We start from the raw sequence: 26,312 nt of genomic DNA, 5'->3' as shown, positions 1-26,312 counted from the left end.
GCCCCTGCTGTGCTAATATTGCGCGTTTATTGGTTGAGCTTCAGTCAAGCTAAAATCCACATAAATCTGATTGGCTCTTTGGCCGTCCATCAAATTCGGTTCCCTACCTTGTCGCTGTGGTGTAGTGACGTGTCCTTAGTGGGCAAAGGAAAGGTGTCGCCCCCTACTGGTTCACAGCTCCTACGACAAGAAAATGTCACCGGTGTCCAGTTACTAGCTACATGACAATGTAGCTAATACTTCATCAGTATGTAGTTGTTAACTTGCAAAAAGAGAAGTAATGTGTATATCAACATGTATATTAATTTCTCACAATGACATAGACTCTTCATGCACGTACATTATAATGTGGATTGCACACCCACCATATCACTACATATGTGTAACAGTGTTAAGTACGGTAAGTAGCAGCAAATCCCTGCACACAGTGATCAAAATGTTGAATACGGACCAATTTTATTGAAATTAGACGTATTACTTTTACAAAACCTCACTCACAAATATCAGTCTGCACAGACACTATGCTCTCCTTACAGTAACTGCACACTTTTCAAATCAGGGTCCCTCCCCTCTGATGAGTGAGTGAAAACTTGGTGACTGGGTCTCTGCATGGTGGTGGGCTTCTGCTTGAACATTCAGGATGAATTAATACTATGTACAGCACAAAAAGCAAACAGCTGAGGATCTTTAGGGACCAGTTTCATTTGCTCTCTGGGGGAAAACTAGAGAAAGCAGGTTAAGCCTGGTCACCTGATATAAAGACTTAAACTACAGAACTCCTTCCTTTATTACAGAGCTTAGCATCGTAGTGGTCGAAGTGAAATAAAACAAAGACGCAACAGTTTGGCAGTGTCATCTCACCTATCACCTACTAAACTCACACAGACTGAAAACACTGAGGCAGCTTTTCCTCTGCTGGTGTCACCTTGTAATTTGCAACACGTACGTCTCAGACAGTGGAGTGACATCTGAATTTGGGATGAGACACCAAGAAAACCTTTAGTCAACACACAACAAGAGTGACTTTGTTATTTGGTTTCCACTATTAAGATCAGCAATCCTTGTTACAGCAGCTCCTGGACTGATTTGTAAATTCTTTGAAAAACAAAGCTGTAACAGAATGAAAATATCCTCCCTTTGTAACCGTACAAGGTCATTCCTGGAACAGCTTGGACACCATAATTAGACAGAGAAACACAGATCCATGTGCAAGAAAGCATTCAATCTGTGACGAAGGAATGTGACTTGCAACATCACGAAAACGTGTAAAACAAGACTGTGCTTTGTTTTTTTCAATGCAAACAAGCCCCTTTAAAGTAAAAAAAAAAAAAGTCATAAGTTTGCTTAAACATATTAAAACTACATGATTTCTTGTGCTGTAATTTATTAAAGGAGATTCACTCAAATGGCACATTATACAAAAAACAATGAAAGAAAATTCACAAAAGAAAACAAGTCAAGAGCTGAGTATATAATGTGTTTTGAGTGTGAGGCACAGGGCAGTCGATTTTTGTGTCACACTAAAAACGTGTCTGGTGGGGTGCTGCAAATGAACAACCAAAGGGCCTGGGATTAGATAAAAACATTTAAACCCTTTGTCCTAAACCACATGTCATCTTCATTAAGGGAAATCCTTCTGGAAGAATCATTTTTTCACACTGAGTGAAGCCGCTCATCCGTCGCCATCTCCTCTCCTTCAAGTGGATCCATCACTGGGTGGGCCCAGGTCTCTGGCGGGTCGGGGAGGTGTGAGGGGAGGACAGCCTCTCTGAGGAGGCGGACGACGTCAGGGAGGACTGCAGGTGGACTGTCTTGTGGAAAAGCTTGTTGCTGATCAGCACAACCAGGGAGAAGAGACGCAGCTGGAAGTGGCTGAAACGGTGGAAATGTGATCAGTGAATCATGCATCGAAAGCAAACCATTAAAAAAATAAAATACATTTTTACACTTACTACAGCTTAGTTGGCGTCTTAGCCTCATTAGCACTGATGATGAATAGAGGGAAGAGGATGGAGAACAAGCAGCCACTAGGAAGATAAGACATATATTAAAGATTATTCACCCACAGAGAACATAAGGTTCAAAACAAACAAACAAAATATTGAAACAACTAAATAGATGATTAATTTTCTGTTGGTTGATTAATCAACTAATTGTTACAGCTCCACACCTTTTAATTTATGATATAAAATTGCATTAAGGTAGAAAAATGACTGTTTATTTCGTGATGAATCGAGCAGTTTTACCTGATGATGTATGAGGAGGGCAGGGCGGTCAGCAGAGCCATTGGTAAACCAAAGCCAAAGTAATAAGGCCAGTTCCTCTCAATATTGGACAGTCGTTGGTGCATCTCGATGCCTTCAACAAACATAAACAGCCATATTTTTGTTTGAGCTCTCCTTTCATTGCAGATGATTTATTTTGGATGTGAGGCATAATGTTGGCATCTCACCATGGTTGAACCAGCGATACTCAAAGCAGTACAGGGAGTAGAGCAGAGACATGTGGAGGAGGCTAACCATCTGTCCAATGGCATCGATGGGGAAGAGGCTAACGATCATACCCTAGAGGACCGTGGATATACACAACATAATTATATTCACCAAGACTGGACCAAGACAGAAGTCTATGCATTTTCATCTCAGTTGCTTTAGTTTGGAGATTCTGTCTAATTTGTGTAGAAATGAATGCAGTTGGGGTGCTAAAAGTTTTCGAAACAAGTAACAACAGCCCTCGTCACCGGTTCCTGAAATAAACCTCACCAAGTGTGACAGCATTCAGCTTTTTTATATTTTGAACATTTTCTGATGATGCTGCTGAGAGCAGCCACTCTGAATGACCACACACAGACAAGGACACAAGGTATCCGTGTCCCTGTCTGCGCATGTCACACAGCACCGTGTGATCGTGTATCATGTCTGTGCTAAAAATGTACCTGAATGAGGAAGAGTGCCTGGAGGAGGAGGTTAAAGAGCATGTCTGCGATGATCTTACTGACGCTGGGGAACGGCTGAGCTTTACAGCCAGACACTTCAAATGCTAGGTCGGCAATATCCTGCAACAGAGAATCACACGCTAACATTCATACCTGAAAACCTGAAAGCACACAAAGCACTTCAATATTTTAATATGTACTATTATATACTGATCCTCTAACATAAAAGAGCTACATAACAGCAAGGCTTTTACTATGAAGCAGCTGAAGTCATAGGAATCCACAAACTGTCTGACTTTAGTTCAACTCAGTAAAACTTTATCTACAATCTGTCTATAACTTCTGTGTATTTTGCCCATTTTTGTGCTTATTCAGTCTGAAACATTGCTCTGAAAGAACGGACTTCATTGTAAAGTATGAGAAGCAGCACCAGCTTAGTGAATCTCAGCCTGAAGTCAGTTGTAACTGTAAATGTATTATAAACACTCATGTTGCACTGACAATAAAATGTATATTATGCAGCTGTAGAAATAGCTGTTTGCATAACAGCATGTAACAAAAGTCATTGAAGACCCCTGAAAAGGACTCTGTGGATATATTAGTCTATGCAGTGGGATCTATGTGTAGATTTTATAATGCCTGCCTTTTGTGGCATCATATCATTACAGCACAGCAAAGCAGGGTCTAACCTGGAACCAGATGGCATTGACTATCTTGCTGAGGACGAACAGGGGGAGAACCCAGAGAGCGCTGAAGACGGAGGTCAGGATGAACTCTAACCAGGACCACACACTGCCATGGAGGGAGGGGTCACCTGCAGCAAAAACAGCTGGTTGGCTGACTGCTTCCTACCACAACACAGAGAACCTGCTCCAGATTCACTAGCAGCCATACATACCGATGACTTTTGCTGTGAGAGTCTGCAGCAATGGGATAAACACCCGGTAGAAGAGAAACAGACTGAGCTGTAGAGGAGATGAAACAATATATTTACTCTTCAACTCATAATACTTGAAGCTGTGTTGTGTAGTATAATATACAGCAATATTTACAAGTGTGAAAAAACAAGCTGAAGTGGGATGACTAAATGAAGTGAACACTGTTCCTCACACAGCAGGCATTTCAGAATCTGTTCAGTTTCACTGATACTTGACCGTTACATCAATTTGACACGCAGGAAAATAAAATGGAATAAAAAGAACTCTAAGAGCTTGGAAGCTTTTGCATTTATATAATCACATTCAAGACATTAAGATTTTTTTGGACCAGCAGACAGCACCCAAAGGATTAGGGACAGGGGCTATTAAGGCCCACACACCATGGGAGCAACAATTACTTCAACTGACATTTATAAGAAGGACTTAATCCCAAAATTGTACAGAAGCTAAAAGAGAAAAGTCTAGGAGATCACGTGGCTAAAAAAAGAAAAAATATCCAAACTGTCAAAGTCAGAACCTGCAGCCTGTCTGTGAGAGACAAGGCTGTGCTGTACCAGCAGGTCCATTATCTTACCCAGAACACTCCTCCATTCCAGGCACAGCACTGAAAAATCCTGCTGGCTACTTTGGGTTCACTGAAAGAGAACATAAATAATAATAAACATCACTGCAGGTTATTAAAGACACAGTGTGGTTTCACTTAAACTTTACTTTAAATATTAATTATACATATCTGTCCCAGGCTAAAGGTATTTGGAAGTGTGGATCAGAATCAATTAGGATTTAGGTCTTTTCAAATGAGGGGTGTACACCCTGTAGACTGATGAGTACTCCAACAACATACTGTAATTTATACATGTATGTAGCTATTTTCATCACCTTATAATTTAAACAAATGTCCAACCACATCTTGTTTACAAGACAGAAGAGCCACAGATGCTCAGAGGATTTTGTTGACCTGAGCTTAGCACTTCCTTTCAAACTGTGTAAATTCCTGCTCTTTTGAAAGGATCGGTAGGACCGAACCCAAAACATCACTTGTCTTCAGTTTGATTTCGCCATGATTGATAGAGTTTGTGGGGAATAGTACTCAGGAAGTTCTACCTGTGAGAAACATAATCTCTTATAATTCTGAAAGTCTTTATGAAAAAATCTGCAAAGCTATGCTCATTGAGTACAAACTACTGTCAATCGGAGGAGTAGTGGAAGCAGCCCAATCCCATAAATCACAATGATGTATGCAAAGAAATAAAAATGATCTGTGGGAATTTTCTGAAATAGCCAGAGTCAGATAACAGTAACACTTTTCAGGCCTACTTGTCTGGTTTGCGCTCCTCACTCTGTGCCCTTCTCTGTGCCAGGGCCCCGCTGGCCCTTCTCCTCCGCTGCTCTTCCCTTTTCTGCTGGATGCGGGCATCCAGCTTGGAGATTGTTCCAATCCCCAATATGGAGTCCTTGATCCCCTAGACAGCCCAGAGAAACAGAGAAAGCACACATGAGGTTTCTAACTTGCTGAAATGACCTCTGTAATGGAGCCCTGAAACGTCTCAGCTAGTGTTTGTTGAGCACAAGAATTTCAGAGCTTTGCAGAGATAATGCTTCAGGTTCATAAGTATCATACGTTCATAAGTTTTTATATTTATATTAAATCATGATTGCTCAAGTCGAAGCAGTGCACAGACGTCCTGTGACATATTCTCTATAAAAAATTTGAATTACTATTTACTATTTAGTATAATGCTCCCTTATTCCCTCTGTCCAACCTTCTATGATATAATTACATCCTTCCCTGTCACATTAAGAGAAATGCCTCCATCATATGAGAGAGAGATAATGGAGGCTGGATGATGGCAGGATATTATGCTGAAGCCCAGTTTTTAATGAAGGTGACTTTTGCCCCAATTGTAATCAATAGCTATTACAGACTGTTTAGTGAAACGCTCCACAAAGTCTATTCTGCTGTATGGAGGCAGCAGAGAGACACAATTAACGGGGTCAGAAAAGAGCTATCTGGAATTACTCCAAAGACAAATATTATCTTCGGACTTGTCTGGAGTACAGCCAGCTCACGTTCAAGCTGAGGGTACACTGTGATAAGGTACAAGGTGATAAACAGAAAATGAAGTTCAACCATCCTCATTTGTCCTAGGAAAACTACACAAACATTTCCAGAAGACTGGTCTGATTGCAGTTACCTTCTGTACATCAACATTAACTAGATAATTTTAAGTTAACTGATTTAACTAAGTTAACTGAAAAAACTACTATTTTCCACTATTTTTTAAAGCATCCTCACTTGAATTTTAGAGACTTAAACCTTTGCACAGTACTGTTCATCAGTAAGAAAATGGGATGCTCAATGTGAATTCAACTGAGTTCTGTGGACACTACAACAAATATACTATAGGCTCTATTAACCTAACATTGACTTCAGGGATACTGGATAAGAGGGATAAATAACACGCAAGTGGGGCGTATGTCTAGTTCTGGATATCTGCCACCTGTTTTCTTGACTGTATGACATGGCAGTGTGTCAAGATTACGGTCCTTAGTCTGCTTAACTGAACAACAATCATGCATGAACAACAAATATGCTACACTACACCCACTTTATTAGGTACACCTGTACAATCTCATAAAACAGCTTTCCACCCTGTTTACATACGTGGCAAAATAAAACAGCAATTATACTTAATAAAGTGTATTAAAGTGTACTTAATAAAGTGGCCAGTGAGTGTATTTCTTTGATATTTCAAAATGAAGCTGAATCAGTCCATTAGTATGACAGCATGGATTAGTTTCACTGTCTGCAAACTTCACCCTTGTGCCATATGGCACAGCTTGTGTGTTAGTACTGTATGCCAGTGTGTGTGTGTGTGTGTGTGTGCTGACCGTCGCAACATTGCGGAGGAAGGCCCTGACGCTGTCTGTCATCTCTGGACCAGCTGCAGATCCATCAACTGCAGAAGGAGGGGGGGCTGGTGACCTGGTGGTCAGCTCTCATGGCAGGGAGGGGCTCACCCAGTAACCTGCAACCACCCAAAACCACAGAAGAAGAAAGTGAGCAAAAGAGTTAATGAGTGGACATTTTTCTCTCTATTTATACTGCTCTTACAATGAAGAATCTAAACAGCCAGAGATTCACTCTGGTATGATGAGACACACAGTTGCTAAAAGCACATTCAGTAGTGAATTTGTTTGCAGTAAAATGTAATTCACTTGACTTTCACACCCATGTCAGCTTTATCCATCAGTGGAACTGAACATAGTTATACAAAATAACTGCAGCTTTAACTTGTTTAGAAGATCAGCCCTTTATTTAATGACTTATTTAGGTCTCTAAATTTTTCATGTACATCATTTCTTTCTATGTATTTTCATCATTTAGCAGCCATTTTGCACTGATTCATATCTGTGTTTCTAAAAATACCACATCTACCCACCACATTTGGTTTAAAAAGTAATGCCAATGCGTGATTTGTCATTTCTCCCTATTTTTTTTTTCATGTTTTCATAATAATCTAATAATCTCTCCTTTGGACACAAACGAGTTGTCTATTCATAAACAGAATGAACTCTAACAGGATCTGATGTTATTAGCTAACTGAAAACAGGGAAACAGAGCTACAGTCTGCCCAGTGAACGCTGCTATTGTCCTGTTTGTTTACAGTAAAGCCATGAATTTGTTAGCATGGTAACGCTGTACAACAGCAGCCTCACCTCTCTTGGTTTCGGGTCAATTATAGACGTTTCATGGCACGATGAAAGTAAAACGCTTTTTCAGCTGCTTGGTATTACTGTTTGTCTAAGTTAACGTTAGCAGGCTGACTCAGTGGGTTAGCTCACATAGGTGACAGCGAACAGTGTTAGCTGGATCTCTGCAGCCAGCCAAAAAGTCTTAACCATTTGATATGTGAAGACCCTCAGGGTGTTTCTAGTCAGACTGATGCCTCGGGTTTCATAATCTTTGGCTTTCGTTGGTTTGTTTAGTGCTCTGCTAGCTTGTCTGCCTGTGCTGCTAGCTAACTGTTAACGCTCAACAACTAATGTAACTGTTGTGTTTTCCGTCAAGACAACACCGAAACCAGCGAGTGGAGTCAGAGACAGAGCGCACAGCTAATCACGGTGTCTTCCTTACCTCATGCGACAGGCTCAGGGTTGTATTAACTTCGTTAATTCTTTCTTTTAGCCCCCCTTAATGTCACAACAACAACACTGAACAGACACTACCAGCAGACAGGGCCGTGGAAAACATATTGCGCAAGCTCCGATTTCTAAGGAACATGGGAAGTGTAGTCCTCTCCTGGGTGGAGGATGAGAGGCGACACTATTTATCTACAGACACTATTTTTGAATATAAACATTTTGCGATTAAAAAGTTTAAATGATGAAGTTTATGTCTTAATAAATGGTATTATTACTATCAGGAATATAATTACACTGGATGTAGTTACTTCGAACAAAAGTCATCCTCGCCTATTCAACTCTACGAAAGCCAGAGAGTATCACAGACACACGGGCAAACCCTGTTGTTGAGGTGTATTAGATTTCCGTGGCTCTGCGGGGTCACTCCCACGAGGCGGCGCGTTACTCCTGCCCCCATCGTGCGCTCATCTGTGCTCAGATGCTGATGTAAACTTCACCCGGCTGCTGCCCGTGTCACACACCCTCGATGGTTGTCCTGAGGATAAGGAACACGCACAAAAGGAAATATGCACTTATCTGTCTGTGCATCGTTGGCTTCATTATGTACATATATCTCGGGTAAGTTAAGTTCTCACTGTTGTTCAACATCTTTCAGTTAGAGCTACTTTGGGGCAGTTTGCGCCTGATGTCAAACCTTATTGTTAATTAATGATCCGTCGAGTTGTTATAGCAGTACAGTCTCTGTAGGGATAGGGATAGACTATTAGAGCGTAACACTATATATTTATATTCTATTCTATTATAAATGTGATGGGAATGCTTAAAGGCACTACACTACAGACTCTACAATAAATCTCTGCAGGATAGGAATACGGAACCACAAGGTATTAAAGCTACTATAAAGTGAAACAAATTGAATCTATATCTAACTATTGCACATAGAAGTTTTGCCCTGGGGACTTTAATAGAGACCCATTTCAGCTACAACATAATGGACTGTCTGTCCTGCCTCTAAATTCAAAATCTGTTCCTGCTGGTTTGCCAACACAAGACATTTGCAAATTCCTATCGAGCATGTGATGTGGTCAGTTCACGCACAATAGCCTATGTGCTACACAATATGAGTGTGACACAAATAAACCACAACCCCCTCTTCAAGCATGCCAGCAGGGGGACGGAGGATGAGCAGGAAGGTGGGCCTGAGCGCCAACTCCTCCCAGTTCACCCTGGAGAGAGAGCCCTTCCATATCTTCGGGGGATCCATCCACTATTTCCGTGTGCCCAGGGCCTACTGGAGGGACCGCCTGATGAAAATGAAGGCCTGTGGCATCAACACCCTCACCACGTACGAAAACTGCTACGGATGTGTTTTGTGTCACAACCCTGGTCACCACTATGAACTGTAACAAAGACTGTCCTTGCAGGTATGTGCCATGGAGTCTGCACCAACCAGAGAGAGGGGTTTTCAACTTCCACACACAGTTGGATTTAGAGTAAGCTGGAGTAGAGTAGTTTGAATGTGACTTGAATACAAAATACTCATGATTAATCACCACCGCATGTGCCGTTCCTGAGAGTGCAGTCCACGCTCTCATTAATTCAAATACGCACTATAAAAATGACCATAATAAGAATGGAAACACCATGCACCACCTCTTTAGCTGCTGTACTAACAATATTACCTGCTCAGGCGTGTTGGGAATTCTCTCCCCTCCCTCTCATCCATCTGCCCCAGTGCTCAGGGGAGAAGCTAGAGGCAGACTCCAACCTGACAACAGCGGCATCTCCACAACAACAGCAACTTATCAAGCAATTAACCATAAGTGAAAAGGAATATGACGCCTCAGCCTGCCACTGCTGTTGCCAAGCACATTTCACACTCCTCAAACAATGAGATGTGGGTCCTAACTCACAGTCTAAACTTTGTGTGTGTGCAGATAGAAACTGTTTATTTCTTCTTCTTTTCTGACTTTGTTTCAGAGCCTACATCAGTCTTGCTGCTGAACTGGGATTGTGGGTGATTTTACGTCCAGGGCCCTACATTTCCTCTGAGCTGGACCTAGGCGGACTGCCAAGGTAGTGCTATTGCTCTTTGCATATAATTGTTTGAAGAAAAACACTACATAGAAATCCTGATTTTCAGTGCCCCTGTAGTCTAACAGTTAAGGCACAATTACAACATTCACAGTTCACCTCCTGGCTGGGGAATCTCTCTCTCACCATGTTTCCTGCCTGTATCTCTACTACTGCTGTCAAATAAAGGCAGAAATGCCCTGTTTATGTATGACGCAAGGTGTAGGTTTAAACCCAAAGCTTTGTTGGAATAGTTCTGACCAGTTTATGTCCTTGAATAAATAGAATTGTGGTTGCAAGTGACTTTAAGCCAACAGCACAAAAGCCACTTGATCTGAACCACAATGTGCCACTTTCTTGTTGAATGCAACCAGGGTGAAAAAGTCACATCTTGCTGAAAGGGAGTCCTTGACCAGTATGTGAAGCTTTGTCCACTATGGTAGACTTACTGTGCCTCCATTATTCTTGTAGCGCTGTGGCTTTAGTCATAACTAAGCATCTTGTTTTGTGTCTGCTTACAGCTGGCTCCTCCGTGACAGCAGCATGAGACTGAGGACGACTTACCCAGGCTTCACTCAGGCTGTCAACACTTTTTTTGACAAACTTATACCAAAAGTGGTTCCGCTGCAGGTCGCTTTTCATCACTGACGCTGGAAACAAATGTGTTGTAGTTCCAGTTCATTTAACTTGTCATCCTTATAATAAAATGTTTGCTTGTGTTTCATAGTATAAAAAAGGAGGTCCTGTTATCGCAGTGCAGGTTGAAAACGGATATGGCTCCTTTGCAAAGGATGAAAGTTACATGCTTTTTATTAAAGAGGTAATATGATAGGTTTGCTCCCTCTAGCACATACAAACACACATGTAAAATAGATCAGATCTAAAATAGAACTGATCAGTCTAATGACGTTCATACCTCAAGTCTTGACATTCTGTTTTATTTTGACAGGCTTTACAGTCAAGAGGGATCAGTGAGCTGTTACTCACATCAGACAACCACAATACATTGAAGTCGGGGGGTGTAAATGGAGGTATAGTGAATTATTAACACACACACACACAGACAATAACACACATACAGCTTATTTTGTGATATCCTATCTTGCAGCCATCAGATCAGTGAAGCTGCAGAAGCTAAATCAGAGAGACATCCAGGATCTGAATGCTATCCAGGTGTGTACCTCACCTTTCCACACTGTTTCACTGTCTGTCACAGTGCAGTTGATGCAGGTGGGAACAATTAGCAGTTTAAGGTAATAGCTGGGCCCAATCCGTTAACTATGATGCTCTGTGTGTCAGCCCAACAGCCCCGCCATGGTGATGGACTATTATACTGGCTGGTATGATGTGTGGGGTGACCTCCACCATGTGCTTCCTCCAGAGGGTAGGGGAGTTTCTTTTTTCATGTTCATTTTTTTTTTTTTTTTGTAGATGAATGTGACTCATCTATACTGGTATTTTCATGCTCTCAATTCAATCCATGCTCAGTTTTCCATGATAATCCACCCAGTATCATTACTGCTTGCTTTTGGGACTGGCTTTGTTTATATGCTACAACATTTAACACATGATAAGTCAGAATGAGGAATGCAAATTCTAAATAAATTCTAATACAAAATATCAGTAGATTCACTTTTGAAAACCTGAACAAAGCTACTTTGCCATGAGTTTCCTACTCCCATCACAGTAGCAGTCACTTAAAATCTTTTGTCTATTTACCAATGACATCTCTTCATTAAATATTTCTTTTTACCTCACCCTGTAGCATTATTTAATCTTGAGTCACTCTAATCTGCTGTAAACAAATGAGTTCTGTCTCATTAATTTGAGTTATATATAGATATATTTTCCTACCACTTTGCTTTTTGCATGAGGAACAGCAGCTACAGACCAACAATGTGAACACAAATGCAAATGATAGAGACGGGGCCAGCTTACTTTAGAATGAGTCAGTGTAGATGACAAAGACGTCAGCAAAGGGTTGATAAGGTTTCAATAACATGGCTTAAAAACTCCATTAAAGGTTCAGAGGTATTGCAGTTATGATTTCCCTGTGTTATTAAGGAGTCAGTTTGTTTACATGTTGAACTTCCTGTCAGATATGGTGTCCACCGTGAGGGAAATTGTAAGGCGCGGCATGTCTGTCAATCTCTACATGTTCCACGGAGGCTCCAGCTTTGGGTTCACAAGCGGAGCACTCGCTGATCCTTCCTACAAAGCATTGGTCCCCAGCTATGGTTGGTTCCTCTGTGTCATGTGCTTTATCACAAACAAATTAGCTGTGTCTCTAATGCAAAACATAAGCCTTTTTTTTAATCATAATAATGAAACCCTGCCATGTCAGGGCTGAGGTGCACTTTGTGTTTCTTCCTGTCTACAGAACAGCATTGCCCTCTACACCCAGCAGGTGGCAGTGCATGACATTTAATCTACGGCCTGTTACAATTTCTTTTTTTTTTTTGCAGATTATGATGCTCCCTTGTCTGAATCTGGGGAGTATACTCCAAAGTACCATCTCCTTAGAGATCTACTCTCTCGCTACAGCAGTAAGTTTAACACTCAACATAGAGGAGAATAAAGTGATGCTGTGACCTACGTCTTTGTCTGATCGTGTCTTGGACCTCTCTGTGCAGGAAGTGAGAGTTTTCCTGACATGCCGGCCCTGCATTACAGGGAGGCTTATGAACCAGCTATCATGTACCAGCACCTGTCCTTATGGGATGCTTTGAGCTTCACTGAGGGAGTATGTTTTATGTAAGATTATCTGTAATTTATATGTGTAATAATAAGAAGAGTACTTTTCAGCCAAGTAAGCTAATTTAATTGTTTCAATTTTCTCCACAGCCATTTAAGTCACACAAGCCAGTGAACATGGAGAATCTACCTGTGAACAATGGGAACGGCCAGTCCTATGGCTACACTCTGTATGAGACTACCATCACTAGTGGAGGATTATTGAGGTCTGGGAACAATGTCCGAGACCGAGCCCTAGTGAGTCCTCAGAGTACATGAAGGCATGATTTCACTTTGTGGCCTGCCATTAACTACCCTCATACATTATGATCCTTAATATATTCGTAGCTGTTGAAACTAAATATAAAGGAAGAGTCTGACATTGTGGGAAATATTGCTCACTTGCCAAGAGATACAGTAGATGAGAAGATCAACACAACTGTCTTATCTATACACAAAATAGAGTTATAACCAGTAGCTGGTTAGCTTATCTTAACATAAAGACTGTAAACAAGGGGAGTGAGCCAGCCTGGCTCTGTTCAAACGTAAGAAAGTCTGCATACCGGCACCCTTAAAGTCCACTACTTAAAACATTAGACCTTGTTTTTTTCCTGTACAAGAAAAATGAAGCAGCCGCTCCATATTGTTTATATGCCCACATTACACATTTCAGGTCATTCAACACATAAAAGATGCAAACATTTCTTTTTTTGTTGTAGTCTGTGGTTATAGTTGGCAAACCTAAAGCCACATTTGAGATTTTTAATTCAAGCAGAACAGAGTTTATGTGTCCTCTATTATAATACAATTTATTTTACAGAAAAACGTTTCTTCCTAGGTGTTTGTAGACCGAAGCTACATTGGCCTTTTCAAGCGCCAGAGTGTGGAGCTGGCGGTTCCTGATGGTAAGGTATGGCATCAAGTTGGAAAACAAAGGCAAATGGCCAATAAACAGCATTCACAGTACTTACCAGATGTGATGGATGCTGAAGTGTTGTCCGTTAAAATTTGCAAAAGACATTAAAGCAATCGATCCCTGCAGGGACGGCGTACCTTGAGTTTACTGGTGGAAAACTGTGGACGAGTTCACCAGGGAAGGGACCTTGATAAACAACATAAAGGTGATTGACAGACAATATGCAGTTCATTGCTATTGCATGCTTTTAAATCACTCAAGCACTCAGTGCATACTGTACAAGCCAATTTTGATTTGTGTTCTTACAGGCCTCGTGGGAGACATTTTATTAAACAATATCCCCTTGCGGGATTTTACAATATACAGCCTGGATATGAAACCCAGCTTTATTGATAGGTTTGTGTTCTTTATTGAATCTAACACACTACATATCACTTTCACTTTGCTGTAATTGTGTGTTTGAAGTGGATGCCTTATTTCAGTCTTTATCAGGCACCATGGAAAACTCTTCCTGAATCTTCCAGCTTCCCCGGATTTTTCATGGGGAGGCTGTTTGCATATGGGTATCCGAGTGACACATTTGTGAAGCTGCCAGTAAGTGAAACAAATCTGTTTATGTGTGTTTTTGCGCATGTGTGTTTGTATGAGAAATACCTCATGTATGCACCATGAAACACTTACATTTTCTGTGGATCCACAGGGCTGGGAGAAAGGTGTTGTGTTTATCAATGGGCTGAATCTGGGCCGCTACTGGTCCATTGGCCCCCAGCAGACTCTCTACCTCCCCAGTCCTTTTCTCAACAGTGGAATCAACCAGGTACAGCTGTGATTTGCTGTGTTGACAAGAGTTGGATGAAAAGACTGATACTACTGTCATGTCTGAATGCTAAGACACTTTTAGCTTAGCCTGGCATAGAGATTGGAAACATGGGGAGACTGCCTGCCTGGCCCTGCCTCGTCACAGAAACGTACTAACAGCACCTCTAAAGCACATAATATATATTATTAATTTAATCCATAGTCCACTGTTTAATCCACTGTTTCCCCATGTTCACTGTCTTTATGCTAAGCTAAGTCAGCTGGCTGCCGGCTCTAACTTCACTTTCAGCATACAGACATGAGAGTGCAATTGATCTTGCATTACCCAAAATGTCAAACTATTCCTTTAAGTGTTTTACAGTGTTAAAGCACAGCGCAGGTCTCTACAGGCTCACAGTCTATCACTTTTTTTCTGTTTAAATAAATAAGGTCATTGTGTTTGAGGAGCAAGAAGGAGACTACAGGGTCCACTTTGAGGATACACCTGATCTTGGCATGGCAGCAGACATCCAGTGACTGTCACCACCGCCTGTATGAGCTTTGTTTTTGTGTACAAATGTGTCTTCTTTTACAAAGTGTTTCACACATCAGATTCAGATATATCAGTGCTGTTAAAATCATCTTCTTTTTCTAATACCTTAAAATCCACATACATGCAGCCCAATATTTATCTAATACACCTGTCAATCAAAGACAGAGTGAGACATGTTTGTATGGGAGTAGTTTATAGCTATGTACATACAGTACCTTTAGATCCAGTGACTCTTTACACATGGAGCAGAAACATCAACTACATCATCCTGCCTGTGGATTCCCAGTTAAAGAGTAATAATTTGTGTTTGGGGATGGCAGTTATATGTCATAGTATTAGATTTGCATTGTTTACGTGAATATTCTTCAGTGTGTGCTGGGTAGCAGTGACTGAACTGGAAACATCTTAGCCTGTAAAACAAAACAAAACAAAACAAAACAAAACAAAAAAAAAGAAAACAGTTTATGGGACAACACAAGCTGAAGCTGAAGTGATGTGAACAGCTTTCAAATGAAGCACAAGCAGCAATGTAGCAACACCAAACCCTTTTTCTTAAAGTGAAAGTTCAAGGTTTTAGATGCTTCTCACATCAATAACTGACCAAACCATAAACAGTCGCAGAGTCTGAGAGACCAATTAGCATTTGTAAGCAGTGCCCCTGCAAGTCACTGGGGTATGAAATCATCACTTCCAAGCCAGCCATCCATGGAGGGAATAATTAGACTTTGTAATACAGCTATTTGAAAGGATGCACATCCAGTTTTTAGAGTAGTGACTTCATATCCCATTGACTCTCACAAGCATAGCTCACAACTAACAAGTGAATGGTACCAGTTGCACTGAAACAATAAATAATTCTGCTGAGAAACCTTCAGTTCACTGAGTGAGTTTTTTGATTAGCTTATGAGGAAGCCTGTGAAGTGAACAGGCCCCTAGGAATACTGAATCTTCCCTTAAATATGAGCAGAGCTCAGTAGCGTTACAGCATATCAGGAATAAACAAAAGCTTGGAGTAAACAACTGTAAGGGATGACATTGTTGCTCTGTGTTTTTGAGTGTGTGTGTGTGTCTGTGTGCTCATAGTGTGCAGTGTGCCAGCTGAGCATGTGTGAATGTGTGTTGAGGAGTAACAGAAGTCCTAATTAGTGCTGGGTTCAGGGTGCTATCTAAATAGCTCAGTGTTGTACAGTAGACGTGGGGAGGGCTCAGATCCCCCCATCGCAGTCTGTCAGTCAGTGCTGACTCACTTATGACAAGGACCCCTTTTATTCCTCTGTGCAGCCCTGTGCCCGACAGCCAGCTTGCCTTAGAACAAAAGGGTCCTATTTAATGCTGATTGGATGGTTGGCTGGTGTTGTCTGTGCTGAGAGGGCTGTTTATTGCTTGCTGTGCCATCCCTTCCTGTAGTTTAAATCGCATAACATCCTTTGTCTCAGCTCTCTGAGGAGACCTCAGTGGGCTCCTTTTGGCAACTCCTACCAGCGTCTCACATCGGCCAGTGCTCCAAACAGAACACACAGGCTTGTTTTCGTGCAGTTGTGCTTTGATACTCTGGTGGGTACACGCACATGGCTTTGTGCTGCCTCCTGGGGTGGACAGGTGGTTCTCCATTTCTAAGTTGCGCTGAAGTACAGCTACTGTGCTGTGGTAATATTTCTGACTCTTAGGAGCTCTGAGGTTGGTTTGAGTCCAGGTAGAATCCCATGGAGAAAAACTTCCCCTGAAACAACAATTTACACTTGATAAGGACAAACAAAGAACAAGACTAAGAGGCTCTGTGGGGTTGTACTAATGACATGTTGGAGTTATCGTAATTGGAAATTTCCAAGTCTCAATTACGACAAGGATTTTTCTGAAAGCTCCAACATATTCGACATGGCACTAATTGGTACCTGAAAACTAAAGCGACAGACAGGTCAACATTTCCATCCATAGACACATACCCTTAGCATGTCTCACCTTTTCAAAACAAACTCCACAGGAGACAATCCTTTAAACATGTTATATAAAGGTCAGGCATCTATTTCAAGTGAGGTCCATATCTCATGGTGCACATGTGTGCACCATCCCCCAAAATAATCACTGTGTGGAAAGGCTATAATTTGCATTTCTAAATCTCTGTTATTACCTGTGTCAGATGAAGTATGTCATATCTCCACGTTAGAGTCCGTAAATCCTTTCTTGCCCTCATTTACCAGCACAGGCTTCTCTGTCCGTGTGTGCCATACTAATACCTGTGAGTAAGAAGAAAGGAAAGGAGAGAAACAGAAATACAAGTCAATATGATGAGATACGAAGACAGAAAAATAAATTCTGGCTTGAAATGCAGCTCAGTTGCAATATATTACACAATACCCAGAGGCAGAATGTAGCACATTTTAAATGAGCTGTAAGTGTAAAGACACATCCTCCTTACACTACCAGCATTTACAGATGCAGCTTGTTACAGGCAGAAAACTCTTTTCTTACCTTAGTGCAGTTAGCAGCTTTAGGTTCCAAGTCACTGAGAGTCACCAGCTCCTTTAATAGACTGCTCTCCTGATATCCTCCCTTCACTCCACGTAACTTGAAATAAGCCTGAGGTTTAGACACAATGAGGTGCAGGTTCACTGCAAACCCGGCCATGTCGATGGCAAAGGGCCTGTGTGGGTCGAATACAGTCTTCCAGCCGTAAACCTTGCCCAGGGTGTTTACTTTAGGGGACTCATACCGAAGGCCACCCACAAAAGCCACTGGCCACACTGACACCTTTCGGGTGAAACGCATCTGGTAGTTAGAAACACAGACAGAGATAAAAGTCACTTGTGTCAATCACTTTAAATTCCATAAATCCCAAAATGTAGATTTAGCTAAAGACATGTAGGAAGCACAGGTAGGAAGTCTCTCTAAGTCATGTTTGCTTTTGCTTTGAGACACATCTTCTCACCTCCTCAAACAGCTCCAGACTGTATGTGTTGTCATCATCTGCAAAGTAGACAATCCCAGGCTGGCTGTTATTTATACTGAATGTCTCACGGAGCCACCGGAGGGCCAGGTTTCTCTGTATGGTACCACGTGGTATTCTGGGGTCCCTAGTGTCCCCACGCACCTTGTAGTTCCTAGGTGTCTCCACATTGAGGTGGGTGTAGTTGAGACCTGTCTCCAGGAGAAGACGGCTGACTAGAGCGGTTCTCCTCTGAGAGTCCTCCACCAGGATCCAGTGCAGGTTGGGCACGTGGAGCAAGGTGTTGGCCAGACGTGTCAGCTCTGCCTTCTGCACTGGCCGGCTGTAAGTGGGAGTGATGACGTGGATAGTGGGCAGGAAGTCTGACCAGGGCGGAGGCCGACTGTAGACGTACTCAGTGCGCACCACCTCCACAATGTCCCGGTTCTGCAGTGAGCAGGACTCCTTGAAAGCAAAAGTATTCCTGGAGCTGGAGCGACCGTCATGCCTGTCATCTAAATAGGAGGGAAAATGAACACAATGAGTCTCTGTGTGCTCTCAAAAGTGGATGCAGCTACTTTCAGCTTCTGTAAATTCAAATCTGCGTTTCTTCTCAACAGTTTGTTGTCCTACATGAGACCTGACCTCCTGTGCATAACACCCTTGCCTCATGGCATTCCAGCATCATCTGACCTTTTTCCCCCTGGCTGGAAGCATATGGAAAAAATACTCGCTCTTTGATCTATTTTACCTTTACCCTTTCGAGTAGCAAGCAGTGGAGTGATGGTGCTCTGGTGCCAAACAGTGATGAGCAGTGTCCAAGGCAACACGATCAACACAATGGCGACAATGTCTCGTCTCTTCGGCATCTCCAGGGTCAGACCTGAGTCATGTCACTACCTGCAAGGCATACAGCACATGATAAGGCGCAGAATCGCAGGAGCCAGAGAGCTGTGAAATGAGGTGTTGCAGCTTTTCCAATAACCATCTATAGATCTCACAGAAGAGAACAAGATAGTGTCTTTGGAAATCTGCTTTTAAATGCTGTCGGATTTATATCGCTGTAATTATTTCATGTATGCATATCCTAATATATATAATTACTGTTGTTCTGTTATAGTTATTACTTTGTTTTGTTTATTAAATTAATTACATTTTAAGGACTTTTATTTATTACTTATACATGAATGGAACTGATTTCAAATGTTTCTTAAAGAGTGCTGTATAATTATGATTAAAGTTAGCTGATTTTGCTGTGTGTCTTTCACCAGACTCCACTTAGAGCAATCATTTCTATAGGAAACAATTGCTGCTCTTAGTGATATATTTAGCACTCTTTCTTTAGCCTGTGAATGGATGAGCTGGTTTATTGAATTTTCAAATCATGTGAATTGCATTTTAAAGTCCATACATGGTGGCCCTCTATTGAACACCAGCATACTGTAGCTGCAAGGCACATGCTATAAGGAAGGAGGCATTTTGTAAAGAAGCAGTCTCAGCCTGCTGGAACTGCTGCAAAACAGAAAATAGGTCAGGAACTGCTCCGAGCTTTCTTTTTGTCTCATTTGAAAGCATACTGGTGTACTACAGAGAACATCTGAGTTAATGATTCGAAGACGGCTGCAGCGTGGCTGAAGGGGTCAGGCCCCTTTCCTGCCTGTAAACAGCTGACACAGACATCGACATCATGATTTCACTCTTTTGTAGGTTCCTTAAACCTTAAAATAGCCTGAGGCTGTTATTTGGCTTTTACATGAGAATCTGTCCTACGTGGTATTCTACATGGGTAGAACGAAGAATGAAAAACATATGTGGCTCAGGAAGTAGACTGGATCAGATATTAATTGCAGGTTTGGTGGTTCTATCCCTAGCACCTCCTCCACATGCTGAAGTGTCCTTGAGCAAGACACTGAACTACAAATTGATCCAGCCTGCAAGGTAGCTCACTGTGTGCCTGTGTGTGTGAATGAGCAAGAAATGGTAAAGTGTTTTGGATAAAGGCACTATAGTATATAAATGCAGTCTATTTCCATTCCGTCTTACCTAAGTTTATAGCCAACACACATGGTCAATCCAAGGTTTGATACTTTGCACAAAGAAACCTGGAGGAGAGGAAACTGTGCATCAGTGGTTCAGTTCAGTGGATTATCCCTGCAGAGAGAAAACATATGTAGGATTAGAATTCATTTGACAGCATGGCATGTATCTCAGGGTAGCTGTGCAGATATGTTGTTCTTGGATTGAAGTTATTCAAAACGCTCTTAAGTGTGAAAGCTGATGATTTTATGATCAGGTTCCTCGAGATTTACAAAATATATCTGAGAAATTTTTAACATTGCTGGTGGATGCAACTGTTCCTTTTACATTACTTGTGTGACTTTGATGTGATTCATTACAAAAAGTCACTTGTATTATAGCAGTAGGGTTCATGCCGTTTACAGCCACGATTACACCCTTGCCACAAAAATAGAAAAGCAAATGTGCTAAGTTGTCAAAGAAACTAATTTCAGATAGTATGTATAACTAAATCTATAATAATAACTGGTAATAACTGGTGTAAAAAGAAAAAATAAAGACATATCTTTTTTCAGGAAAAAAAAGATATACAGTATGTCTTTAAGCCACAAAACAATCATACATGGTCTTTAACAGGCTCCTGAGAGCAGATTTTGTAATTAAACAATTTAATCAAACATATTTTAGTGGCACTGTTCTGGACCAAAGTCCAAATCCAGAATGTCTGAAGGATTTTAGAAGCTGAACTGTACTGATGGGGAACGTAAATGAACTAGAGGTGGTGAGCATGAAGTCTTTATATTTGACGTAAACATGACCAGTTTTAAACCTGCTGTGAAACATCACTACACAGTGGAAATTACTAAGTACTAAGTGTGCAAATCAAAGTCAAATACAAGACAAATGCAGACGGGAAAAATTTAGATTGGCTCAGAGTGGCGATAAATTGATGGTCGTTAACAACTGAAATATTAGACATACTTGAATGTACTTTGGTGGAGGCTTTCTTTTCTTCTCTTCATTATGACTGAGGCATTGCATTTGAATTTAGATGGTGGAGGGTGGAAACAGGAAATAAGGAAAAAAAAACCTACAGCCACGCAGTTTTACCTGGTTCAGCTTATATTTGTGGTGGCTATGCAAGCATTTCTGTTGATGGTGGTAAAATTCTCTCTAAAAAAAATCCTGATAGCAGACATATGTATGTGTATACATGTTCATGCTTACAGCAGCTCACTGATCATCCATTTGGTCAGCTGTTTCCTGCAGTCCACATGCCCTGCAGTCTTCAATCTACACCACAGACATCCATAATACAGGCTCTAACCACTCTGTGTGCTTTTGTTTCCTCTCTCTTCAGGAGTCTCTTCATGAGACAGATCCTCTGCTGGTTAATCACAAGTCTTTAGACATAATTAATCCTTGATTAAAAAGGATCAACCCCAGTCTGAGATCAAAGGTTGTGCTAGATAATTAACACATCAGGATGGGTTTAATAGGGTCATGTTTGAACAGCATGTCATCGATATAGACAACCTAATTATCCATGCACATCATGTTGAAAAGCCATGACTCGCTCTCCACCTCCTCAACATTTTGCATCACCATTTGAAGGTGAATTGGTGTCATGGCTGCAAACAGGCACATCACAAACAGATGCGAGACAAAGCTGTAACATGAAATGACAAAAAAGAGGGAAAAGCAGTTTGGGATTATGTTCTCTCATCTACATATTCACAGATCCTCATAAAACAACACTAAATGCATCACCATTAGTACTATAGTGCTGATTTTTGGAAAATGCTTAAATCCAGGGAACAGGGCACAGTGCAAGGACAAGCTATAGGCAAAATGCTAGCACATTTAGTGGTACTGCTTGAATTGATATAAGCATCTCTCATCTACATTTGGTTCCACTTGCACAATGTGTTCAAGAATTATGACAATTTATGACAACGAGGACATGTCTGAAAAAATATGGCAATCAAATATATTTGTTGAAGGAAATTCTGTGAATATACTCCTGATGTGGAGGAGAGCTGATCAAACTGTTTACTAAAAAATTTGAAATGGCAGAAAAATCTACTTGTGATGAATTGTTAATGACCTGTTGTTAATGTTGGACTAATCTGAGTCCAGGGAAAACAAAATGTGAGACCACTTCACAGTTCAGGACTTCTGAACAGAATGTAAATTTCTCTCGGCATCAAAAATAAAGCAGCGTTTTCTTTCCACTAAATTCCATCTGTCTCTCAAGACAAAGCATCAATCTGCTGAGGAGGTTTTGAGAAATCCTGCCAGCTATCAGACAAAGAAACAGACAAATGAGAACAATAAAAAAAAAAACCTTTATGGTGGAGCTAATTAATGATGAAAACCCAGTTTACAAACCTGTCTTCATGGCAGATGTGCTGCAGTGAAACACTGTTTTCCCTGTCAATCAAACTCAGAAATTCCTGTCCTGACGGCACATGATCACAGTCAGCATGCTGACTGGAGTAAAATAACTCTGTTTGTGTCATCAAAACATCAAACTGTCTGTAAACTCTTATCTGTTACTGCACTTCAGAAGGCAGGGACAGAAAGAAGCAGGACAAGTTTTCAGCTTCCACCTGTTTCTCAGTGTAGCAACAACCACTGATGTGGTGGATGTTTAAAGCTAAATGCAGTAAGTACGGTGATCACACCATCACCAGTACTAATGTTAACATTTCTACAACTCAGAGGATAATGGGAGGACATGAGACATGGTGGTATGTGAAAATACTGTAGCTCCAGCTAAGTTTCTAGAGCTAACCTGTTTTTGTTCATCAGGTCTCATCAGCTGAGAAAGCACAAGTGCAGACAGACATCTGAAAAAACAGACACACAAAGTCAAAGATGAACTGAAAAACAGAAACAGGCCTTTTTCAGTTGTTCTTTTAGGATCTGGATTCTGGAGTGGATTGGTTTTAGACAGGAGGGCTGTCCACCTGTAGGGTGTAGCTGAGTCAGCACAAAATAAATAAATAAATGAATGAATAAAAACTGGAGCTACAACATGTAAGTGTAATGATTTTAACCTTCTAAGGTTGGAGCCATAACAAACGGAACATACACAAATACTGAGACTTTCACCGTTTCATAGTGTTTCTTATCTTACACTTGATAAGTTCCTGAATTAATTCATTTTGATGCATCTACATAATGAGGCATAGTTTCCTTCAGCTGTGCTGACTCGTTCGTAAAAAAAAAAAACGGCAATTTTACTGTGCAAGCACTGAACCATGAAGCTAATTTAGATGTTGCCAGTCAGAGCAGCAATCAACAACCTGTTTGCCCAGAAGGAAGAATAATTCGCTTAAATCACACAAAACTGACCTGAACTTGTATCCACTACAGTGTCGTGATTGTGCTGCTTTATTTGGTACAAAGTGTGTCATTCTGTTCATGTGGGACTTTAATGGCATCAGATATAAGAAATGACCAAGCAACCACAAATAAATAAATAAATCTGTGAGCCCATAAATTGCACCAGAATAAACCAGTTCAGGTAGATGCATGGACCTGGATGTAGTGCTGGAAACAAGACTCAGGCATACATCACAAGCCTAATGATTCCAAACCAGCGCTCACTAATGATAGACCCTCACTGGATCAAAGGCCCAGGAGTGGAAGGAGGATGAGTGGAAAGTGGTGCCAGCTTCACTTAACACTTAAAAAGATCGAAAGCATCTTACTGCTTGTTTAAAATGTATGGCTCGGCTCATGAAAACTATAAATAGGTCTCTCTTGATATCAGACCTCTCAGAGACGTGTCTTTTAAATCCTGTCTCAGCTGGGAAATCCATACTAATGTTGTTAGTGCTAATGACAGCCAAATGGCAGTGGCTGCTAGGGGCTATGAAGCGGATAAAAACTGAAGGAAGGCTGATGAAAGATCTTCCATTTAAAGGGTAACAAGCCTGGAGAGCAGTGCACAGAACAAAAGATAGGTAGGCCTACGATATGGAGTCTTGATAAATTGCTTCAGTCTCACTAACCTACACCACTAACGGCCACACCTTCTTATTTTGTCTCTGCTTTCAACCTCCAACTTATTAGCCCTGGCTTTGACACCGCACACTGTATCCAGTGCAAATCCTCATTACAGCAAACAAGTTCCACGCACATCCTCAGTCCCCCAGGCAGGTGGCGGACACAGTCACAGACAACAACAACAACAACAAAGCTTTGCTCTGTTTGCAGTACATTTAATAATGCTGTCAGTGACAAATTCACTGCAGGGGAAGATTAGAGATTTTCTTTCATTTCTGCCATCTGAATCCAGACAACTGTCATTCATCCCTTAAATCCTTATAGTGGCCAGTGTACATGGCTGTATATGATCGACAGTTGCAGGTAACCTGGTGTATTACTGTATTTTTTATATATATATGTGTGTGTGTGTTTTCACAATCCTTTTCAACTGGTTCAGTGTGTAAAAGTTGAGCCTGGTGTCTCGGTGTTCTGCTGGTCTGGAATTCTAATATTCAGGTGCAGTGGGATTTTAGGAATGAGATCTCTTCTCTCCTTCATGTACTGCAAAAACTTTTGTTGTGCTTTTTTGGCCAAGGGAAAGTTATTTATTATTCAGCTTAGACAATATTTTAACAATTATAATATCAATTAGCTCTGACTCTCAAATGAACTAATTACAATACAGTGTTAAATCAATAATTACAGTAAATATAATCAAGTTTTACTTACAGAAATGAATGATGGTCCACTTTCCTCACGGAGTCTGATCCTATTGTGCTCTGTTAATGATGAAGGTGCTGATAATGGTGCTGGGCCTTGATGTGTCAGCTGTGATGAACAGAGGGATCCATCAAGTTATCTTCCTGCTGAAGGAGAACGTGTTCGGTGCACATACGAGCAGCGGAGTTGGGGTGACAACTCACGGATTTTGTTCACAGCATCCGGCGAGTGCTATCCAATCCTTGGGTAGGGTCGCGTCCTCAGTGCCAGCCCCTGTAGAGACAGAGGAGGTCATCCCTCTGGAAGAATGCTGCTTCTCATTGCAAAAACAAAGGCTGGGATTGTCAAAGCTGATGGCAAGGGGACGGGTGGAGGGGCAGCCGTAGCCGCAGGACTCGGGACAATAGAATAAATCACACAAAAAAATGTCACAGCCCCACAAATGGAATTCTTGCTTGGGGATGAAGTGGGATTTGAAAAATTGAGAGAGCCATGCATAACATGGGGGTTGTTTATCTGAGGCATAAACAGCTATGTAAGTCACATGGTCCACTAGTCAGACAGTAAGGGCATTTCTATTCACTTCGCTTTCATTTCCTGACAGGCATATGAAAGGAGTGCTTTCTGAATGGACCCCTATGCTTGAAAAGTCTAATAATGGGATGGGGTAAAAATATGCCTTGAATTAAAGGAAGTTCATAGCTAGAGACTGAAGCAGTGTGAACGGCAGCACAGCTCATATCAGTAATCAAGGAGGATGGTGAAGTGGCTGCGACTGTTACTGTTTATAACAGGAGGCTTAGATGAGTGAGTACTACCATTAAAGCTTGTGGGAGATCAGGGTAGTTGAAATAAAACCTACTGTATACCAGTCAGAGAAATGCTTATTGCTGACCTGTGTAAAGGCAGACATGACTTATCATTGCAGGGAAAAAATAACAGATGTAATGCGGAGTTCATGTCATCTTGCAGACGTATTTCAAGCAAAGGGAAAACATTCATGTCAGCCTCTGATTTGTTCATCCAAATCAGAGATATTAGGAGGTTCTGACACTGAAAATATCTCCCACACGCTGAAAAGGCACCATTACTGGAAATTATATCTAAATAACAATATTAGCACTAATTTAATCATTTCAGCTAATGAAATAATTGAGCTATACACTGTTTGTTTGTCTGTTTTGACAGAAATATAAAAAAATAAAAGACATTAATTTGGGACATTTAATTGGTTTGACTACAGGACTGGCAGTGGGGGTAACTATCCTGGAATAATGTGAACACCTATAAACTGCTGTTATGTGAGGTTTTTCTTTATTTCCAATTCAGCCGACATTGCTTGAATGTATCGTAGCTAATATGATTAATGATGCTGTTGCATTTTAAGTGTCACATTTTGCCTTTGCAAGTGAGCCAGCATGTAAAATACCAGAGCCTTGAAACTGGCACACCTGAGTGGAATTTAGCCATCATTACTATACAATAGTTACACCTGTGTTTGACAGGTTAATGTGTTAACGTTTGAAATCATGTCGTGAAAGATATATTTTCAATATTCAGTC

General features: G+C 41.1%; 3 protein-coding genes across 4 annotated transcripts; 1 reads left to right on the top strand and 2 right to left on the bottom strand.

Annotated features, from left to right (window-relative positions):
- Nucleotides 1-431: 431 nt before the first annotated feature.
- ei24 (EI24 autophagy associated transmembrane protein) lies at nt 432-8,129 on the bottom strand. Its single transcript, XM_041052303.1, has 11 exons — nt 8,012-8,129; nt 6,766-6,902; nt 5,191-5,336; nt 4,448-4,508; nt 3,834-3,900; nt 3,625-3,749; nt 2,936-3,055; nt 2,453-2,564; nt 2,247-2,358; nt 1,953-2,027; nt 432-1,872 (listed from the first exon to the last, which is right to left on the bottom strand). The coding sequence occupies exons 2-11, from the start codon at nt 6,805-6,807 to the stop codon at nt 1,710-1,712; spliced, it is 1,023 nt and encodes a 340-aa protein (XP_040908237.1). The 5' UTR covers nt 6,808-6,902; nt 8,012-8,129; the 3' UTR covers nt 432-1,709.
- Nucleotides 8,130-8,522: 393 nt separating this feature from the next.
- On the top strand, nt 8,523-15,418 carry LOC121191192 (beta-galactosidase-1-like protein 2). Its single transcript, XM_041052316.1, has 19 exons — nt 8,523-8,637; nt 9,179-9,364; nt 9,444-9,512; nt 10,000-10,095; nt 10,614-10,722; nt 10,820-10,912; nt 11,042-11,123; nt 11,201-11,265; nt 11,392-11,476; nt 12,192-12,329; nt 12,558-12,638; nt 12,726-12,835; nt 12,937-13,083; nt 13,664-13,735; nt 13,868-13,946; nt 14,050-14,137; nt 14,224-14,335; nt 14,442-14,558; nt 14,990-15,418. The coding sequence occupies exons 1-19, from the start codon at nt 8,546-8,548 to the stop codon at nt 15,074-15,076; spliced, it is 1,908 nt and encodes a 635-aa protein (XP_040908250.1). The 5' UTR covers nt 8,523-8,545; the 3' UTR covers nt 15,077-15,418.
- Nucleotides 15,419-15,539: 121 nt separating this feature from the next.
- Nucleotides 15,540-24,881, bottom strand: LOC121191193 (galactosylgalactosylxylosylprotein 3-beta-glucuronosyltransferase 1). Of its 2 annotated transcripts, none has more exons than XM_041052317.1 (7): nt 24,760-24,881; nt 20,059-20,166; nt 18,767-18,915; nt 18,019-18,530; nt 17,562-17,858; nt 17,221-17,326; nt 15,540-16,812 (listed from the first exon to the last, which is right to left on the bottom strand). In XM_041052317.1, the coding sequence occupies exons 3-6, from the start codon at nt 18,882-18,884 to the stop codon at nt 17,240-17,242; spliced, it is 1,014 nt and encodes a 337-aa protein (XP_040908251.1). In that variant the 5' UTR covers nt 18,885-18,915; nt 20,059-20,166; nt 24,760-24,881; the 3' UTR covers nt 15,540-16,812; nt 17,221-17,239. The 2 variants fall into 2 exon arrangements, with proteins under 2 accessions (XP_040908251.1, XP_040908252.1); XM_041052318.1 differs by having other exon boundaries at nt 18,773-18,915.
- Nucleotides 24,882-26,312: the final 1,431 nt, after the last annotated feature.

This window comes from Toxotes jaculatrix, chromosome 12 (genome assembly GCF_017976425.1).
Source record: "Toxotes jaculatrix isolate fToxJac2 chromosome 12, fToxJac2.pri, whole genome shotgun sequence".
Taxonomy (NCBI): Eukaryota; Metazoa; Chordata; class Actinopteri; family Toxotidae; genus Toxotes; species Toxotes jaculatrix.
This window is presented reverse-complemented; position numbering and strand designations above follow the sequence as displayed.

Excerpts from the sequence above, each read along its gene's own strand:
- LOC121191192 (XM_041052316.1), top strand. The coding sequence starts at position 8,546 with ATGGTTGTCCTGAGGATAAGGAACACGCACAAAAGGAAATATGCACTT. Across the intron at positions 9,513-9,999 it reads CACACACAGTTGGATTTAGA|AGCCTACATCAGTCTTGCTG; the intron begins GTAAGCTGGAGT and ends ACTTTGTTTCAG. Across the intron at positions 14,336-14,441 it reads ACACATTTGTGAAGCTGCCA|GGCTGGGAGAAAGGTGTTGT; the intron begins GTAAGTGAAACA and ends GTGGATCCACAG.
- ei24 (XM_041052303.1), bottom strand. The coding sequence starts at position 6,807 with ATGACAGACAGCGTCAGGGCCTTCCTCCGCAATGTTGCGACG. Across the intron at positions 2,359-2,452 it reads GTATCGCTGGTTCAACCATG|GCATCGAGATGCACCAACGA; the intron begins GTGAGATGCCAA and ends TGTTTGTTGAAG. Across the intron at positions 1,873-1,952 it reads AAGACGCCAACTAAGCTGTA|CCACTTCCAGCTGCGTCTCT; the intron begins GTAAGTGTAAAA and ends CCACCGTTTCAG.
- LOC121191193 (XM_041052317.1), bottom strand. The coding sequence starts at position 18,884 with ATGCCGAAGAGACGAGACATTGTCGCCATTGTGTTGATCGTGTTGCCT. Across the intron at positions 18,531-18,766 it reads TGCTACTCGAAAGGGTAAAG|ATGACAGGCATGACGGTCGC; the intron begins GTAAAATAGATC and ends CCTCCTATTTAG. Across the intron at positions 17,327-17,561 it reads AAGCTGCTAACTGCACTAAG|GTATTAGTATGGCACACACG; the intron begins GTAAGAAAAGAG and ends TCTTACTCACAG.